The sequence below is a fragment of the Abrus precatorius genome, unplaced genomic scaffold (assembly GCF_003935025.1).
Source record: "Abrus precatorius isolate BTA unplaced genomic scaffold, Abrus_2018 Scaffold6, whole genome shotgun sequence".
Taxonomy (NCBI): domain Eukaryota; kingdom Viridiplantae; phylum Streptophyta; class Magnoliopsida; order Fabales; family Fabaceae; genus Abrus; species Abrus precatorius.
This window is the reverse complement of record NW_020874406.1, coordinates 16,539,829-16,560,418: the sequence shown is the minus strand read 5'-3', so window position 1 is coordinate 16,560,418 and position 20,590 is coordinate 16,539,829. Positions and strand designations below refer to the sequence as shown.

The 20,590-nt window shown below is 31.8% G+C and overlaps 2 protein-coding genes across 4 annotated transcripts; both read right to left on the bottom strand.

Moving 5' to 3' along the window:
• Positions 1-4,644: 4,644 nt before the first annotated feature.
• On the bottom strand, positions 4,645-6,963 carry LOC113869822 (cytochrome P450 CYP82D47-like). The gene is made up of 2 exons (XM_027506315.1): positions 5,977-6,963; positions 4,645-5,324 (listed from the first exon to the last, which is right to left on the bottom strand). The coding sequence occupies exons 1-2, from the start codon at positions 6,946-6,948 to the stop codon at positions 4,695-4,697; spliced, it is 1,602 nt and encodes a 533-aa protein (XP_027362116.1). The 5' UTR covers positions 6,949-6,963; the 3' UTR covers positions 4,645-4,694.
• Positions 6,964-11,570: 4,607 nt separating this feature from the next.
• LOC113869293 lies at positions 11,571-15,543 on the bottom strand. 3 transcript variants are annotated; one of them, XM_027505548.1, is made up of 2 exons: positions 15,281-15,543; positions 11,571-15,199 (listed from the first exon to the last, which is right to left on the bottom strand). In XM_027505548.1, the coding sequence occupies exon 2, from the start codon at positions 14,823-14,825 to the stop codon at positions 12,000-12,002; it is 2,826 nt and encodes a 941-aa protein (XP_027361349.1). In that variant the 5' UTR covers positions 14,826-15,199; positions 15,281-15,543; the 3' UTR covers positions 11,571-11,999. The 3 variants fall into 3 exon arrangements, with proteins under 3 accessions (XP_027361349.1, XP_027361351.1, XP_027361350.1); XM_027505550.1 differs by having other exon boundaries at positions 11,637-12,872; positions 12,936-15,543; XM_027505549.1 differs by having other exon boundaries at positions 11,637-12,887; positions 12,951-15,543.
• Positions 15,544-20,590: the final 5,047 nt, after the last annotated feature.

Here is a 20,590-nt window from a genome sequence, read left to right as displayed (position 1 = left end):
GCTGTAATATTATTCAATACGTTAATCATAATAAGTTTGACTAAACGCATATCTAAAAAATGGATTAAAGAATGTCATTCTTTTACTGCATTATTTGTGAAACATGTTAAAATTAAGTGTAAATTAAATCATACGTAAAATAAGATATGAATAAATTAAAGATTTATGACACGTAAAATAAGATATGAATAAATTAAAAATTTATGAAGAGATATAGACTCGTGTATTTTTTATTTTAAGATTTTGAAATTGTATTATAATGTCTTTCTTATTGTAAAATTTCTTATTCAAATCACTAGAATAAACGGCAAATTTAATTTTAATAAAATTAAGAGACAAATATAATTTTATAATTAGATTGAATTAAATTTAAAATTTAAATAACTGTGATATTGGTAAGATCATCATCACAAGATTCGCCACAGCATCGATACCCAAATCGTATCAGATTTCTCTCTTTTACTCAGTAAAAATAACAATAATTATGAAGATTTGAACTTAACCTCTGTCTGTTATAATTCTATTATCATAACCATCTAATGAGGATGAGTGAATGGGTTAAGCATTGCTTATGATCAGTGTTTTCTTTATAGGGACATCATGTCTCCTTATTGGTTTCAAACCTATAACAGCAAACAAGGTGGTGTCTGGGACGTGTTGGATATGGGTGATGTAATAAACCATAGTTTTGTTGGGCTAATGGGCTTCTAAAGCGGTTGATTCTTCTGTTTGTGACGTCAAATATCATTCTTAATCTTTATGCTTTTGGTCAAAATTTTCATGCAGCAATCTCTTCACAGGCAGACGCAGATCCACTTGGGAACTTGAAATCAATAAAGAATTGAATGTGACTGCAATAGAACTTCAAATAAAAAAGGCTCATGTTTATAAGTAGAAAAGATTCGAGAAGCATCACAGCTCATTCTTTAGAACACTCAAATTTTATAAAGATACGTTTGAAAGTTAGGAATTAAACTTTATTTATTTTTAATATTATTAAAAATTTAAATTTTTAATGAATGATAATAATAAAATATTAAGACATGTTATTTTTTACAAGTTGGTTTTATTCGACAAACTAACACCATCTGAGGTAACCTATTCAGTTAGTAGAGTGAGTCAGATTGATAACTCACCTTTTAACTCAATCCATGTCAATCAAGATGTATATTGCAAAGCTTTAAGCGAGATCATACAAATATAGAAATGGGTATTTTCAGCCAAAATTGAGAGAACACATCTTTTCGTGTAGGCAAGAGGTGAATTCATTCATAAATGACTAGCTAATCCCTAGGCATCAACTTTTAGCATTATGCACATTGCACACTATCGACCTAACATAGGTTGTAATCTCAACATTCAGTGAACCCATCCATATGTATGGCAGAATTTGGTGGTCCATATTTGTCTCAAGTGTGAGTTTGGTGTCCTACGGATTAGATGCCGGCCACATAAGGCGTGCGTATGGCCAAAATGGGTTGTAGGTATCTTTAACGTGAGTTTGTATTCACTTCAATTTTATTTTTAATATTACAACTTTAACTTTACATTAAAATGTAAACACACTTTATTAAAGGATGTTTTTCTTCTCATCGCGTAATGGATTATGGTCTATGCATGCTAAGTTGCTAACTGTTAGCGTCGGAGAAAATTGAAAGAAAGGGTCCACCGTAGCTGAAAAGACTGAAGCAGATAAGAATGCTTGCGTTTCAAAATAATAATGTTACTTTTACATCTTTTATTTTCACATTTTCTCAATAGTCAAGTCAATTACACTTCTTATGGACCAGAAGATTCAAATATATATATATATATATATATGAAGTAAAATTTTTTTACACCAATATAAATTTAAAAATTCTTATATTTAATTTTAGTCTTTTATTTAATTTAAATTTAATAGCCAATAAAATAATAAATTATAATTCATTAAAATTAAGTTAAATGGAAGACTCAAATTGAGTTTAAGTTTAAACTTATATTAATATAAATTTTTTTTACCTATATATATATATATATATATATATATATATATTATCATTACAAGAATAAAAATTCACCGTCATTATACTTTCAGAAGAAAAAAAATATGAAAGAAAAAAAGTATTTAATTAAGAAATAATTATGCAAATCTTCTTTAATAATGATAATAATTACTCTTAAATCTTGCTTTCTTATAAAAATATTCCTACTTCCTATGTCTCTTGATTTGATTTATTATTTTTAAGAATACTTTACTAATGATTTATGCATTAGAAAAAGACAAGTGTGTGTAATTTTTTTAAGATAAAAGTTGTCAATACAAAAGAAGTATATATATATTTCAAACTAACAAAGGTTAGGTCTGAGAATAATTATTGCCAACTCCAAGAAAAATTAGTGTAATAATTCTTAATACAGGCAATGATGTAATTAATAAAAATTATAAAAAAGATATAAGACAGGTGTAAAAATTACAATGTAAAAAAAATATTTTAGACAACTTTTTTAAAGATATGATATTAATTTTTATAGAAAATTTTATTTTATTACAGTTCATACAAAAATGAATTAAAAAAGATAAAATTATGTTAGAGCTTGTTTTATTCATTAAAAAAAATATATGCTAAAAATTATGAATTGTTTTGTGTTTTTGTATGAGTTGCTGTAAAATAATTTTGGTAAAAAATTATCTGTTTATTTTATTTTTTTACATTATTCTAGCACCATGTCTTTCTAGCGTCAAAAGAACTCGATGAATATCCGAAAAATCGTTTTCTTGTTTCTTTTTATACAATCATCTGAACTTCGTTTGTGATGCTATTCATGGCTACATTATAACTGAGCTGAGAAAAAAAGAACTGCATCAATCCTTTGTAACGGTTGCATCTAATACTAGTTCTCACTGATAATTGATTCTGATACGTATGATTTTGCGAGCAACACAGAAGTACCAATTTACGTAACTGCAATTATTTGAACTTAAAGACCCTCGAGACTCTCTCTTCGATCGTGTCAATGGATTCTGCAAGTCAAGATCTGATGAACAACGTTATGTAACACAGAAGACTGAAAAAAAAAAAACAACTATGGAAAGAAGTATGGTTATCGTGAACTAACAACAATAACAGCAAATTTTATTCCATTATTTATGATTGTTGATGTTATTTAGCTTATATCAAAAATATTATTTATTATTAAATTTCTTTTAATATATTTTTTAAAATTCTTCCTGCTTTTTCTGTATTTTTATTGATTGGACTAAAAATTATGACATTTATTCGTCTCACTGGTGATTTTAATGGTTTTTTTCTTTTTTCTTTTACAATATCAAAGTACTTTAAATAATTTTCTATCATCTTTTACAATTTAGACTGTAAATATTACCATGGTTATCGGGGACTATTACAGTAAAATTGTGAAGTTTAGAAATTGTTATGTATGGAGAGACTCACGCCAGTGATGGGCCTAATAAACCATAACGTGCAAATCCAAATACGGAACAATCCCATGCTTGTGACTCCGAACCAGTAACAACGGTTCTGTTGAAAAATGTTTTATCATGTGCAGTGAAAAACTCTGGTCAATTCCTTTCTCCTCAAATCAGAAGTTGCTAAGTGGGAGAATGTGAGGAGAGATCAAAGGAATGAAACAAGGCAGACACAGTAAACAACCAAAAATTTGATAACATCCTCTTCTGGCTTCAGATATTCATTTGGATCATATGGTTCTATTTCATTTGTGTTTTCTTTTTTATTGGATGATTATTTTGTCTTTTCTCTCCTGTGGGAAGACAGGTTTAACTGCTGCTATTGTAAGAAAGATGCTATCAAATTTGTAGATTTCTTTCAAATTCTTGGACAACTGTTATTACCGATCGAACGCATATTTTAATTATGTCAACCATCCTTTGATGTTGCTGATTTTTGAAAAATGTGAACAGACTCAGAAGGAACTTGCGTGCTTTCCACATTATATGTCTGTGTTCGGATGGATAATTTTTTCTTTCCCGGTTAAACAGGTATCAACTATTACAAATTTGACCAATTTGAGGAGAAAATCGAACAAGTTCCTTTGACAAAGTGTGATTGGTTCTCTGATTTTCATCCGATAATAATAGCATTAATAATGACACTACCCTTGTTCCAGATATACTTGTCACTTTTATTTGTATGTATGAAGTGTAATCCTTAAACTTGATTTTGAGTCATGTTAGTTTCAGCCAAGTATGCGACACTTCAATCGTACCTACACTCCTCCAAGCCCAAAAATCCTTCAAAATCAATTGTCAAATGCCAACAATTCTTGACTTGAATTTTGTCCGTATACATTGATCGCTGAGTAGGAGTAACTGGGAACATTCCTTCCGCAGGCTATCCTCGTAAGATGCACTAAAAACATGCAAATTTTAAGGGGGTTGGGTCTGCTTAAAATGTTCACATTCTTTTTTCAATGGTAACGTAACATGTTGATCTTTGCATTTATATATCCCTTAACTTGCAAATTACAATTTAACTAGGTTATATGGCATTATCATGTTCGTAAATGACATACTAAAGACAATGTACGTTGTAGAAAGAAAAACTAGAGGAAGTGAACCGCTATTATATAACATAGTACCACTCCATTAAACATGCTATTAAAAGATTGAAAGCACCAATTTCACAACCAAGAAACTTCCTATCCTTATTTTGAGAAAACTAGTTTAATTTAATCTAGTCCTCATAAAGCTTGGTATCTAGACGTGGAGTTAAAAGGACATCAAGTGGGGTTGCTTTTAAATTGGTAAGTCCAATGCTCTCTGTCATGTCTACATTTTGATTTGAAGGAGAAGCAACATTGAAAGACTGTAACAGTCTAGCCACGGCCAAGTGCACCATACGCAGAGCCAGTGAGATTCCTGGGCATGCTCTCCTTCCAGAACCAAAAGGGACAAGCTCATAGTTCTGACCTCTCACATCAACATCTTTGTGGGTTGTCAAGAACCTTTCAGGCTTGAAATGATGAGGATCAGACCAAACACGACCATCCCTCTGGATCTTCCAAGTATTAACGATTAAATGTGTGCCAGCAGGAATGTGATAGCCACCTGAGAAAGTGCAGTCTTCCATGGCTGCACGAAGGGTGACAATGGGACTTGGTGGATAGAGTCGCATAGTTTCCTTCACAATGGCTTGAAGGTAAACTAACTTCTTGATGTCTGATTCTTCCACCTTCCTGTTCTTCCCAATATGAGTGTCCAACTCATCTTGGGCTTTTTTAAGTGCCGTTTGATTGTTTAGTAGCAGAGAAAGAGTCCATGTTAGAGCCACCATGGTGGTGTCGCCTCCTGCCAAAATCAGATTCTGCAAAAATGTACCAACTCATGGTTGGAAATGGAATTCAAAGTTAGACAGCAATATGTACCAAAAATCTGTATTTTTCCCTTTTTAATTCGTTTCTTGTCTTCTAAACCATAGAAGGATGTTATCTTGAATCGGATTAAATCAATAATAGCCTTATCTCACTAGTTGCCGTTTACATGAATCACACATATCACATTGAATCAAATTATGGATTTATGACAAAAAATTGTAGAAGGTGACGTGGTTACTTCTGTTCCAAACAAGTGGATCCTTCCTTGCGACGGCCTATCATACCAGTAGTTTACTTCTCAGGTGTGTTTGGGATATAAACTTAAGTATTTATTTAACAAACTCTTATTACACTAGTGCTTATACCATATATTTGACTATGTTTTGTAGAATAAGCTAAGAAAAAACATATTCTTAGCTTATTGAAATAATTTGAAAAGAGTTAATGAAAATTCTAATCTATTTTCATAAGCTCTTTCAAATGAGTCTTGGTGTATTTTTGGTTCCTCATTGGGAGATATCAATAGGCAAATCAAGTCACAGTCTGAATATATTATACATCAATTTTTCAATCTCTAAGTCATGTATTTTTGTTGGATGAATTCCTTTTGACTTAATGATATAATAAGTTGGACACACTTACCAGGCAAGTAGCCTTGATGACGGTGTCTGAATCATAACCAGAAACCTTGAGATCGTGCATACCATTCAGCATGACATCCATGACATCCTGTTCTTCCTTTCCATCCATACTCAAAGCTCTTTTCCTTTTGTGTTCCTCTAGCCACCCTGCAACAAGACTGTCCATTTCACTAGCTGTTCTCTTCATAGCTTTTTTGTATCCATTGTTGTCTAACCACCACAGAAAAGGAAATGCATCGGATAACACAGGTATCCCAAACAAACTCATAAAGTCTCTCATAGCTTTCTTATACCTTCTTGCTTCTTCACCTTCTGCATGATCCTCACTAGCCCCATAGTATGGTTTCCCTCCCACCATTCTCAAAACAATATTATGTGTCAAATCTGCAAACCACTGCTTCATATCTACCAAAACCCCTTCCTTTGGACAACCTTCTCTTGACCATAACTTGTAAAGCTTCCTTGTTGCAGCCTCTAACTCAAATTTTCTTGTGTTGTTGAGTAGTTCAAGTCTTTGGTTCGAGAGAAGTTCAATAGTAGTAAACTTCCTCATCTCACGCCAGTAAGGCCCATGAGGAGCAAAGCCGAACATTGCACAGTTGTAGGTCATTAGCTTTGAGGCTGCAACAGAAGGTCTGGTGGAGAATGCTTTGTCATGGACAGTAAAACACTCTTTGGCCATCTCCCAGTTACTCAAAACCAGAACTTTGTATGAACCAAGTTTTATTGTGAAAATTGGTCCATGTTTGTCAGCCATCATCCCAAGTGTTTTGTGTATAAGTTGATGACCCCCAAAGAGGTGTAAATGGCCAATAACAGGCCATGCTCCTCCTGCTTGAGGTGCAGCACAGATCTTTGTGTTAGGATTAGGAACAAATGTTTTCTTAAATTGATAAAACAAGACTACTACTAACAAGGCAAGAATGCCTGAAATGAGTGTTTGGAGCTGGAAAACATCCATGATCATGACCATGTTGTGTGCCACTAAGTGTAGCCCACCCCTATTTTGCTATATGTCGGTTTTCCTTATTCTTAGCTCAGCAAGCAATGCACCCTATTTGACTTTTGATTTATACTAGGATCAGGTTTATGAAAAAATTTGTTTTATATTAATATTTCTGCTTGATTCATATAAAGACTGCTTCACTGAATAGATTTCATACAATTAAAAATGTCTGTTCAAAAGTTTGTTGAATTTCAGGACTGGAAATTCTTACAATAACTCATTGACCTAAAATTTACTATGAAGTATTAATTTGATGACACGTCTAATTTTTGGTCTAGATTTATTTTATGATTAAACTGGTACTATGTATTCAAACAGCTAAACTTCTGATAAGATCCTTCCCTTAGCAAAAATTGACCCGGCATGTTGAAAAGTTCAAAGGAATTGGGTAAGAAATATTATAGTTTGTTCCGCATATATGCAAGCGTAAGTGCAAAATCTGAATAAAGATTTGATTCGATTTTATCTGACTTAAAATATTCATCAGGTTCTACTTAATTTCTTTCTATTTTATTTTTCCGTGGAAGATTATTTTGTCTTTTTCTCTCATTTGAGAAGATAGGTTTGCATGACTTTCATCAATTTATAAGTGTACATTAGGCGTAGGCCACCTTTAAGAAAGTAACATTAGAATATTCAATGCAAATTAAGATGAGTCTTTCGTGATAAAATATTTCTTAGCTAACTGGACCGGCATCTTGAGTTATATATAAAAATCATTGCAAAAATATAAAAATTCAAAAGTCGTCTGGTTAATTTTTATGACACTTTTTGAATTTAACTGATTTTATATCACGATTTTAAATTCTCTTATTCTTGTAATTCTCTTTTTTGGGTATATGACATTTTTAAATCTCATTTAAAAAAAATGTAACCCCCATCGTAAACAGGGAAAAAAATTTCAGTGTTTTTCTAGAATGACTAGTAACTAGGGTATGTTTACTAGGAAAATTTTAGAGGAAAAAAGAGAGAAGATATATTTTTCAATTTTAAATTAAAAAATTATATATTATTTATATGATAAACGCTTAATTAATATATTAAATTTAAAATACAAAATTTGTCTTCAATTTTGTTTTTCTCCTTTTACCTTCTTTTTCAAATAATCCCCAAATAAAAATTATACAATATGTTATTATTTATTATCATTATCATTTCTTGTATGGTAATTTGGGATGTGTCTCTCAGCTAGACCTCTACTTCTCAATGTTTCATAAAACAGACATCATTTCAAAGCTGCTAGAAAATGATGTCTTAACAGTTGCTACTAACAGTCATTATCGTCGTATTCTTGTGTTTTTATTTTACTTTTGTAATGAACTATAGAAGAGTTAGGTGTGATGCGGATGAACGACTTTCAATCCTTGGTCGCGCTACCTTTCTCACTTTCTACTTCATCAGTGATTGCAATTCCTACATTATATAACCTTAGAAATAATTAATAGAATACTTGTCATCCTATTTTAAATGAAAAAAATAAAATTAAACCTCTTTCTCATAAGAGATCAATTGTGTTATGTTTTAACTTAAACAAATATTCTAATTGTGATAACATATGAATGTACTTTTTAAGGACAATGAAGATTTAAATATTTTTATTATCAACTTTGGGACTTCAACAATTCCACCCGTGGATGTGAAAGTATTGAAGTTAAAAGGTTAATTATAAGTGAAAGAGAAAAAAATACGATAAATAATAGTTATTTTCAACAATATATATATATATATTTTTTAAATTTTGTGTAGCTCTAAATAACTAAAATATTAAATTTATTAATTTTCTTGTATATGTGCATTGTTTTTTAAACAATTCTTTATAAATATTAAATTTTTTAACCATTAAAAATGTTACATATATATTTATGTTGATTGTGCACATCAATTTTATATATAAAAGAAAAACATAATCATATTTTTATTTATATATAATTTTTAGAGCTATCAAAAAGAGTTTTAACCCAAGGACTAACTATTCAACTCTTAAATAATCTACCTAGCTTTGTCTCTGTATTAATTAAAAAAGTTATTAAACCTAAAATTAATTTACTCAAAATATGTGAGTAAGGGTGAAGATATTCATAAATCAATACAGATCTTAAAAACACTCTAAAATCATACATGAATTAAATTAAATTAAAAATGTTTTAAATTATTTTAATTTTAAATATAAAATATAATGAATATGTATGTGATACAGATAAAATCAAGACAGAATATTATTTAAATTTACTTATTCTAATTTTTTAAATATCTATTAAATTTAACTCTCATTATCATCTTTAATTGATTCCTTTCAATTTAAAAAATATATATTTATATTTTTTATTTTTTGTCACTACTTCTCCACATTCATGGGCCTGGAGTTTAGTCGCTTCAACGTTACATTTTGGAATCAACGAATGGATGTTTCCTTTCCTGATGTTACGGAGCAAAAAAGCATTTGTTCATATGATATTAATGTATTCTCTTGGATATAACATTTGATCTCTAATAATATAATTTTATTTTTTATATATTTTATTCAAAATATTAAATAAAAATAAAATACATTTTAATCTCTCAAAAATATAAAAAAATCTAACACTGTCTTTGTTAATAAATTAAAATTTTATAAGAATAATTATAAATGATCTTTATCATATTTTTACATGTCTGTCTTGTATACAATACTATGTCATTATTATATTAAAGAGTTATGATTATTTCACTTGCTAATCTTTGACTTCAAAATACTGAACTTGTGAAAATAAAATAAAATAAAATAAAATAACAAATATTTTTTCAAAGTTTTGTGCGTGACTAGATAACTAACAATTAGATACTTCTTTTACTATGATATTTACATTATAAAAAATTCAAAAATTACAGAAAGTATATATTACCGTGGTTAAATTATTATTTTTTTTTCCGTTTATTTATCGTTTGTCGTGTTACTTTGAATCAATTGTAATAAATACCATTTATCATTACTAAATTCAGGTTTAAAATTATAGTTTTATAATAAAATAAAAATAATATTAAATTTAAATGATTCAAAGAATTAAATTAGTTATATATTTATATTTAAATGATAAATAGATAGATGTGACAGGTATACTCCTTCTATTTCATATTAAATATTCTTTAAGCGTTTTTATATTTATTTTAAATTATTTATTGCTTTCACATATTAAAAAGAAATTATTTTTTACTAACTTCTTTATTTATTATTAAAAATAAAAATTAATAATTAATCATTATAATAAATTCAATATTATTTCAAAAATAATTTTTACTACCTGAGTACCAATGACTTTAGTATTTTTAATATAAAAAATTTAATAAAATTAAATTATCTAAATATAGTAATTAATAAAAAAAAACCATTTTATTAAGATGCATGCTTGATACTAAATGGCATTTAAAATATTTTTATATAAAAAATAATAAATAAGAAATAATAACGTACAAGAATAAAAAATATATCTTAATGAGTTTCACATGAATAAAAAAAATACTTAGTTGTATATAAAAAAATTAAAATACTTTTTTATTTTAATTTGATCTTGAAAATACATTGTTAGTGTTAAGAATGACATATCAAAATTTTAAGGTTATACAATTTTTAACTGTGTAAGTCGTTGAAATATACATTAATAATTTTGTGTGTGTGCATAAAACGTTTATCTTAATTCTAACCCTATGCACTTTTTAGTCTAATAGACTTTTAATTTATTGAGCTTTTCATCCTAACTCATGAATTAGTGATAGAGCTCAACCAGTTAAATTTTTTATTAGCTTTACTAATTTTATAATCAGCATTTATTTATATTTTCAAAATATATATTAGACATTAAAATAAAAGAATTCAATACATTATTAATTACTTTTAAATTCTTTGGGTTCTGGCTAGAATTACTCAGATCTTATATAGATATTAAGTTTTGAAGACCGTAATGTTTGAAGTATATGTGAATCACCGTATTTTATGAATGGTCAAGGCAAAAACATGGAACAGAAGACCGAGTGAAAAATGCGTTGAAAGCGAGAAATGCTAACAAAGCAACTAACTGAACGAAAGAAAACTCAACGATTCTGTAATGAACCTCCACAGAATTTAATTTCCTGCAATGGGCTTCGGTAGTCTGAAGAAGATAAAAGTGATTTAAGAAGTAGCCATTTGAATGCAAAATCTGAGCTGAAACAGCTTTTACGGCTTCAAAGACAATGTGAAATCAAACGCATCAGCTATCATGGAACCTCTTGAAACAAGGAAGACTGGGTGGTTTATCAACTTCTTGATATATTATTAGCATAAAAAATATTATATTATTAATTAATTAAAAAATATGTAAATAGAATTATTATAGAAGTCTAATGATTTTTCTTAATATAACAAAGTATAAATGAGAGTGTAAAAAACGTTTATACTATTAGAAGGTGCCAATTAAATTCTTAAAAGAAATATAAGTCAACCACAATCAAGCCATGCAAGATACTAACTTTTTGCGGTTCATGGAAATAGCTTTTCTTACGTACGGAGACAATTGATTTTCTATCTTCTTTTTGAGTGTTTAATACTTCCAACGGGTTCTCATTTTAAGCTGAACAGTAGTTCTGCTATATAGCAAGTTTTATATACGAAAACATGAAATGAACATTGACATTTACAAGTGCTGGAAATCCTTTCATATGCGACAGAAGCAAGGTGTTGTAACAATTCTATCCATTCAATCTGCTTCAAGTACACCCCGTGGCTTTCCAATATGTAACAAATCTCTAAAGCCAACAACTCTACAAGAAGCAACATAGAGGAAAACGAAAAATGTAAGCAACAAGAAACATGAATTAACAAATGCACCCGCTTGTGATGTGTGGCTTCCAAGTGTCAGTGTCTTTGGAAGCAAACAAATGATCACCAACCCATTCACCAGCAGCTGTTGGCTGTTACCCCTCTGGGCAACTTCTCATGAATAATCTTTGTATGTGTAGTTTCCAAAATTGATATATGTCACCAGTGACTATTTTGTCTTTAAAACTTACGTCTCAGAACCTTCTTGAACAGTAGGAAGACCAACTTCTTGGATAAATTCAGGGTTTAAAAACTTTGCCACAAAAGCCCACAATTTATACACATCCTCAAAATTAGTCAGAAAGCCTAGTGAAGCTGTAACAACTTCAAGCCTTACAAAGCCACCTTTTCCATCATGCCGACCATTCTCCATTGGCCTGCAAATAGTTGTATCTTCAAGGTTCAGAGCTCCGCGATGTTGTCTTGAGTTATCAATAATCCGTATATGACCAAGGAAACCAATGCCAACAGAGATTCCTTCCTTTTCAGCCAGCTTCTGAACAATCTCTGGATTGATTAGCCCCTTCTTTTTGTCCCGGACATTGAATGCCACTGCAGCACCTCTTTCATATTTAATTTTTGGACCATAGATGTGGACAAGATTTACTTTGTCATCTCCATCAGAAACCGATAACTTAAGTTGCAGCAAAGAAGTTACAAGCCAATTTACCAAAAATCTAAGTCTAAGTGTAGTTTTATTGAGACCAAGCATATTAACATGATCAAGGTTTCGACATGTTATCTCTGGTTCTCTTCTGCCCCAATCTTGGCCATCACCATATTCTCCGTCACTTGTGACCTCTCCATCATCTAAGCTAGCTGCAGATATGTCCCCAGTTTCCAAGCCATGGCTCAGGTATTCTTTACGATTATCTTCCATGCTAAACGACACCCTTCTTCCTCTGCTATTTGGTTCATTCTCCTCCAATCCGAAAAACCTACCACCACTACCACCATATCGGTCCCCTTCCCTTCTACCTAACAACCTAAATTCACCTTCAGTTTCCCTTCTTATGGCACTCTCTTTAACGTCTTGGCATATTTCAGAGGTTGAGCCATTCTCCAAGCTGTGATCCTGAGCAATTGAAGTTGAATTGTTCAGCCGAGATCCTTTTAGAGCAACAGATCCAGTATTAACTGCTTTGCTGGTTCCTGGTTCTTCCTGGATCTCGTTGACATACAGACGGTCTGACCCATCACCATTTCTTGAAAAATGATTGACTTCTGCAACATTTTCTTCTGGGATCTCTTTAACACGGTCTAGTTCGTGTGACACTGACAGGACAGCAGCATCAAACGACAGAACATGGCGTTCATCATTAAAGCCTAGATTGACCTCTCTGTCATCGTACATAGGGCTGCCATATATCTTGGAAGTTGGTTTTGGAGAACATCGTTTCTGGTTCCTCCTCCCATTGAACCAGAAGGGTGGTAGGGGAGAAGCTATCTTCTGTTTATTCATTTGACCTGCATTATCAGACCCCAATGGACTCTGACCCAAATCAATCCAAAATGAGTTCTCTGATGACTCATCCTCACTGAATACAGGGCTCTTCATCACCTCCCCAACGGAAAAACTCTCAGTCTCTTCAAATATGGTGCTAGTTCCATCTCTTTCAGAACTGTCCTGATCCATTTCAGTCTCAAACACATCTCTGACCTGGGCAGATGTGAATGCACCGGAAAAGGCAGGTAACTGCAACCCCTGACGAGCTTCAGAAGCCTTCTCACCATCACCAGTGTCTTCATCATCTTCAATCCCAGCCAATTTATCCAACCCATCAACTGAATCACTCAAGTACAATGGAAATTCTGGGGTAATTTTCACCATTCCACACCCAGTACTCCCAGACTGATTTTGAAGGCTTGCCATAACTGACTTCTTGATCAGAAGACAACCAAAACCTGTGGGATCATACCCAAATACCCTGTAAAACGATGTAATTATAAAATCTGGCCGGAACAGAGACAAGCCAAGCGAATCCATGTCCTTGGGGCCCAACGATCCAGCATCAAGCAAGACATGCCAATTGTTCTGCTGTGCTAGTGCCATCCACTGGTACGAATACTTAGCCCCAGTAACTCTTGACTGAACCGGGAACACAAAAAGACCAACAGCAGAATCCTTCTTCCTCCTCTTCTTGTTGGAAATCTGTTTCCTCAAATCAGTGGAGCACAGTTTTAGAGTCGGCCACTTAAACCACGCACTGTATACCTTGGCACCTTTCTCCCTAGCACTCTGAGCCATCCAAGCCACAGACTGACTCTCATGGTCAAACATGGTCAACAACTTTTTGTTTGTATGAAAGGGGTAAGACTCAGCCAGCAACTTAAAAGCAGATCCCCTACTGACAGTAAAAACAAGTCCATATTCATTCTCAGGGATATTCAAATACTCCATAATCCTACTCTTTACATCATGCTCAACAGTCCCTCTCTCAGCACCACCATAAAGTGCATGGTTAGTCAAATTAGCAGTTATCTCAGACAAGCTAAAGGTACAAGACTCCCAATAGTGAATGGTCTGAACAAAAGAGAAGAGTCCAAATCCACAGTAATCAAGACATACCTTGGGGGACAAATGTGAATACTCATCAGACCTTAACTGATCCACCTTCTCCGAGGACTGATACTTTGGGTACATTGTGAGAAATTTGGAGAAAGCTTCTTGGAGGCTGGGAATTGCATCCTCGGATTCATATATTCGCTCAGCAGCAAGTGCAGTAGCTCGAAGGAACTCGCGCTGAGCATGAAGCCTGGCCAGTGACCGGGATCTCCCTAGACCCTCTTCTTCCTCTTTGCTCACTGTTTCAATGTCCTGAGACTTGAACAGTGACCCATCTTCCGAAGCTTCTTCAAGAGCTTCCCTCAGTTTGTTCTCTTGCAGCTTCCGCAGAATTGATGGGTTTCTCCTTGCCTCCACCTTAGAGGAAGATTCATCTTTTTTTCTGCTCTTCTTGTCCATGATCAGAGCAGCGCACTGAGAAATAGGCTTCCATAGTGAAAGATGCATGATACCTCAATTCCAACCAATCTCACACAAACTAGACTCTTCTGTTTTGCTTAGCCCATGTACCTATGTATCTACACCCCCAAGAACCAGAAGAATCTACAAGAAACCCGATCGTTGAAAGACTTCAACTTTGGATTCCTCAAGGGACTCAATTCAAGAGAATCAGAACCTCTCCCAAAAAACGGGTCACTCAGGTGAAAACAAACAAAGAAGGAAATTTTTGCACAACCCAGAATGAATTGAAAAGGAAACAGAGAGATAAAAGATGGAAGAAATCCAAGGAAGAAAGAAAAAGTCAAAGGCTCAAACCCTAGAATCCAGATCCCAAAAATTTCAGAGTAACTTCCCAAAGCTACAAGAAACTCCAAAAATACCTTAAAAAACACTGAATGTTGGGGGAAAAAATGGGTTTAAAGACTTTATAGGAGAATTAACAGCTAATGGAAACTTTAAACCTTGATCAATAGAAACAGAAACCTCATAAAACAACATGAATAGTCTCCTCAAAGATGAAAGACCCTCTCTTTCTTTCTCTCTCTCTCTTCACTGCAGCGTAATTAAAGACATGGAATGCTCTTTCACTCGAGAGGAGTAAAACCAGACATACGGTATTGAATCACTGTACGAATTCTTGTCAAATTGAAAACGAGAAAGAGAATAAAGATACAGAACAAAAGAAAAAGAAAAAAGAAAAAAGAGGAGAGAATTCAGAATAACTCTCTCTCTCTCTGACCCTGCCTCCACGATCTTTAATTTTTATTTTTTTTCTCACTAAAAGAGAGGCTTAAGAAACAGGAAGAAAGGACATTGACTCTCACAAAAACCAATTTGTTAATAACTTAATGATGTGTTATGTTATTAAAATGATATATCGAATTTCAATCACTCCATCGAGTAACATTAATTTTATTAATATATTAATCTGAGTGAGATATGTAAAAATAAATTTGAATTTAAGTATTATTTTAAAAAAATGTGAGATTAATTTTATAATTTAAAAATAATAAAGTCTTCCATTATTTTAGAATTGATGTTGGAGTGGGGGACCCACAAGAGCCTTTCCCTTGGTGCAGTTATGGCTCCAAGTCAAACAATAAGCTGGTTTGTAAAAGCTGTTTTCTGTCCAACTGTTACTCTAGCTCAAATAAAATCTTCTATTTCCCAATCTCAAATAAAACCAGATTAAACATCGGTTGAAACCGTTACTGTCATTTCCTTAAATTTCACAGATCTCGTGTTTTCTTTTGTAACACAGTAGGTTCATGTCCTTGAGTTTTCGTTAAAATAAAAGTTTAATAAACGTTTAAACTAATGCGAATTTTTTTTATCTTTACTTTTGCATATGCGTAATGGGCTTTTAATGAATAATTAAATATGCTATGAAGAATTCATATACAATTATTTATAATAATTGAATATATTAAAATTTTATAAAAACTGTTAATTTTAAGACTTGCCCACCCACAATTAGATTAGATACATGCTATGATATTCTCTCGTGCAACAAATGAAACATTATACTATAGTTTTGATAAAGCATCTATTCTCCCAGCCCCTCAAAATATCTTTGATCCAGATGCTTAGAAGCTCATGGTGAGGATTATAAAATTAGCCAATTTCCTCGTGTCAGTGCCTTGTGCTTGAGGATTTTGTTTCGTGAACCCAATTCAATAATCTTTCGCTCATCGGTGTTTTGGATGGGAGAAACGACAAACAGAGAAGGAGATTATTAAAAGGAGATTGTAGAAATGTATTGTGATATTTGGTGTGGTCAACTCCAGCAAGAGGATCAAAGTGGATCAAACCGATAAATTGACAATTTTAAAAAGTAAGACATGCCTTCCTAGTTTTCAATCAAGGGTAGGTTTGTTTTGTTATGACGTTTATCTCCATATATATTAATTATAACAAATAAACTATGCAGTAACAAAGTCATAACCTTGGAATTTCTTACAGACCCAAATTCTGACGATTTCCATTTCATTTCATCAAAATAGGTAAAGACCAAAGCCACGGCAGCACTAGCGTTAAGAGCCATGCGTTACTGCGTAAATGGAAATAATAAAAAGCTCATAGGATTCAAGTGGGCTCCCTAATGCAGCTATGATGAGCCAACTACTTAACATTCACCAACAGTGCTTATTTAATGCAGTTGTTGATTTTTTATTAAAGAATTTATGTTTGATGTGCGGGTGACTAAATGTTCGGACATCTTCTAAAGTGCAAAAACATCACTTTCCTTATTTTAAAATAAAAAATAATATTTGTGTCTTATATATATGACACACTTTCAAATTATAATATACTTTTTAAAAAAAACTTTTTATTATGCCAATTTAAAAAGTTTTTTTATGGATAAATTTTTTTTGTATTTATACACATACTCAAATTTAAAATTTCATTTAAGCGATATTAAACAGTTTGATACTTGAATTAATTTATAATGGTAGAAAAAAAATTTAATTATTAAATGTTTCAATAAAAAAAACATTTATTTTGTAAGCTATATTATGTAGAACTTGTAAAATATTTTAAAAATTTCTAAATCACAGCATGACATGCGGTATATAGTTTACCCAGCTAATTTTAGTTGGTATATATTGTTTATTACGTGATGGGTACATTATTCAAATTAAATGATGATTGCTTGTTGACTCTGTTAAACTCATGAAAATCTTAAACATCAAAATTTTAATCGGTCTCTGACTTACCAATATTGACTTTTATTAATTCTTCATGAAAGTACGACTATCCTTATTTACTTCTCTTTAACTTTGCAAATTATCAAAACTGTTTTTTTATAAGAACGAGAGAAATTATCACTAATAAATGTATAATTTTTACAAATGTCATGTATATTTACATATAAAATGTTTGTGCTAAGGAATTTCTTTAACTGTCAAGTTCCCATTAAAATTAAACGAGGATGGTATCAAATTTCTGTATTATTTGATTCAAAGTACCAAAGTAGCCTATAAATTCCTGGGATCTGATATAATCATTTTAACCTCTAATTTTATTTTTTTCTTTAAAGAAATTCATTGTTTATTCAGAACTTGGAGGGGAAGAAGCAGTATTTATCGAGGCACAACCATTAACCACGCAGTCTTGGAGTTAGGACATCCATATTTAAGAGGTTAGGTAAAGTGGGCACTCCTTTCCCCGCAAACTAACAATATTTTGCAAATGCTTCAATTCACAAGTTTAGGTCCACAGCTCGAAAGAGAGTAAGTGATAAAAGAGATTTTTATATACCGTGGCAATGAAAACTACCAAAAAATGGGAAATATACTAATAACGGAGATAGAGAACAGAATGTAAAAGTTGAGGCACTTTTCTTTTTAAGTTTATGATCACTTTTTGTCTGTATAAAGTAAAGGCACCCACAAAACATGCATGGCTGCCAGAACAGAGGTCTTTACACTATGCAATGATTCAGTGAAAGGATTGATTCACTATGAATATTATTGGGATCCTACTAGGATACTTGTATATGCTTTGAGTGCATTTGGTCATAATGTAAAGATTATTACGGGATAGTTTATGCCCATTAGCATTACATATGATGCCTTTCATTCAATAGGTTTAAAGTTATATGCACACAATAATGAGGAACAAGACATATGCGCAAACAACGGATACCAAGTTACAAATGTATGGAATTTTTTATTACTAATCACTTGTGGTTTCATGATATGCATGGGTCCTCAATGTTACAGTTCCTTTTCATCTATCAAAAATATTGCCATGCAAATTAAAAGAAAACTTAACAGAAATTTTCGCAATTGAGACTATAAGGTTTGGCAAGCCGTGCGTAACTAAAAATTTATAGTCACTTTAATTTTGCTGATCATCAATCATAAAACCCCTGTTTTAGCTGATACTGTTGTTCTTTAATTAAATAAGTCTTGCCAATGAAAGTATATTAAAAACTTTTAAAAGGAGTGAACTTAACTTTTTATATTGTAATTATTTTTTTATAATTCTACTGCATACCCACCAAACCCAATCTTAATTTACTTTAATAAGTGGTAAGCAAGCCCTTTACTTTACTCTCTTGGTCTTGGATTCCTTTCTCAATGGCCGTGCGCAAAACCCTAGAAGCCAAACTGATAAAGAAAAAGAGCATTTGACGACATTACAGATTTTAACTTTTCTATTTTATTGGGTTTGAAGGAACAAATTGACTAATGGACTAGCAAATGTATCATTCAAGAATAAAGTGCTATTCTTTTTCTTGTCAAATGAGCGAGGAAAAAGATTACACAATAGTTCAATATTATAACATACAGTGTTTAAATCAACTTCTTCCTATTCTTGAAATAACTTGCCGCTAAATGTGGTTCTTCCGACTTGCTTATAGGATTTGAATCCTCGAGCAACACTTCAGAAATTTAAAGGGTAAAACTGTAATCGTTGAAAAAAAAAATTATTACAGTTATAACAAATATTTATAATAAACAATGAAATTATTGAAATTTTAATTGTTATTCTTTAATTGAATTATTTTAATTAATTTATAGAGATTGCGATCGTTATCTCTAAACCTTACCCCTAATTCTCATGATTCCAGTCTAATATTATATTTTATTACCCTCTCTCCACTACTTGGTTATTTAGAAACTCATTCTACATAAAAAATGATTCCCTACACTGATATTATTACTAGAGAATATCCTGACCATTGAAAAAATTAAACTTTTTATTTTAAAAATAATAAATACATAATGGATGGTTAAGCAACTTCCAGGCCAATAAATATGATGTTACCTTTTTTATACTAATGTTATTTTTTGCTTTATTTATTTTTTTAATCTCTCTCACTCCCTTTGAATATTTGCATTAACTGGTTTTTTTTTTATAAAAAAAAACTTTTAACTCAAGGATTTTTCTTAAAATAATTTACATAAGTTATATATAGCTAGTCCATAGAAGATTTTGTACAATTTATGACAGTTAATATGGTTTTTCAAGCGTTCAAAATTCGCCTTGGTCAAAATCACGAGAGAAAGAGTGTTGTATCATAAGTCTTGGCATGCATTATAAGAAATCAGACTTTAATGGCAGCGTCTTTGTTCATTAAATAGGTAGAACAGATAGAACTAACCAAACCAAAGATGACCTAATTGTGAAGCATATGTATATACGTCTACGGCACACCCACTCTATCCGAACCCAACCCCACCTCTGAAAATTGGGAAAAAGAAACAGAAAGGTTTGAATGTCTCAAATGAATAGAAGAAAAGGGCTTGGCTGAATGGGGGATGGGGCCTCACTTGGCATCAACTTAGTGCATTTGTGTGGTGTCGAAGTTCATGTACACAGAGGTATAATCATGCACTTTAGACCATGATCCCAACTTTTTCAAAGGAGGGAACTAAGGGAACTTCATTTGACAATTGAAAGTAATGAGTAGAGGATGTTCTTTATCTGCCCATTATATTATGCCTTTTCTTAATTTCATGGCTGCCTTTTCTTTTTCTTTTTCTTTTTCTTTTTCTTTTTTCACTGTTGCACTATGTTCCAATGATCACTAAGTAATGTTCCTATCCATTATATGTGTAATTGTTGGATTCCTTTGTGTCTTCTCTTCACTATTGCATTGCTAATCTCAGCATCGTGATTATTTGGGGGAGGGTGTTATTATTAAATCACTAATAGTTTACCGGATATGTATTCACATTCAATAGTTGAAGTTAGTACACGAAAATGTAGAAAAACTAAACCATCACACTTGTACCGTAATTTCTGCCACTCCTCAGAGT

Excerpts from the sequence above, each read along its gene's own strand:
- LOC113869822 (XM_027506315.1), bottom strand. The coding sequence starts at position 6,948 with ATGGTCATGATCATGGATGTTTTCCAGCTCCAAACACTCATTTCAGGC. Across the intron at positions 5,325-5,976 it reads TCATCAAGGCTACTTGCCTG|AATCTGATTTTGGCAGGAGG; the intron begins GTAAGTGTGTCC and ends ACATTTTTGCAG.
- LOC113869293 (XM_027505548.1), bottom strand. The coding sequence starts at position 14,825 with ATGCATCTTTCACTATGGAAGCCTATTTCTCAGTGCGCTGCTCTGATC.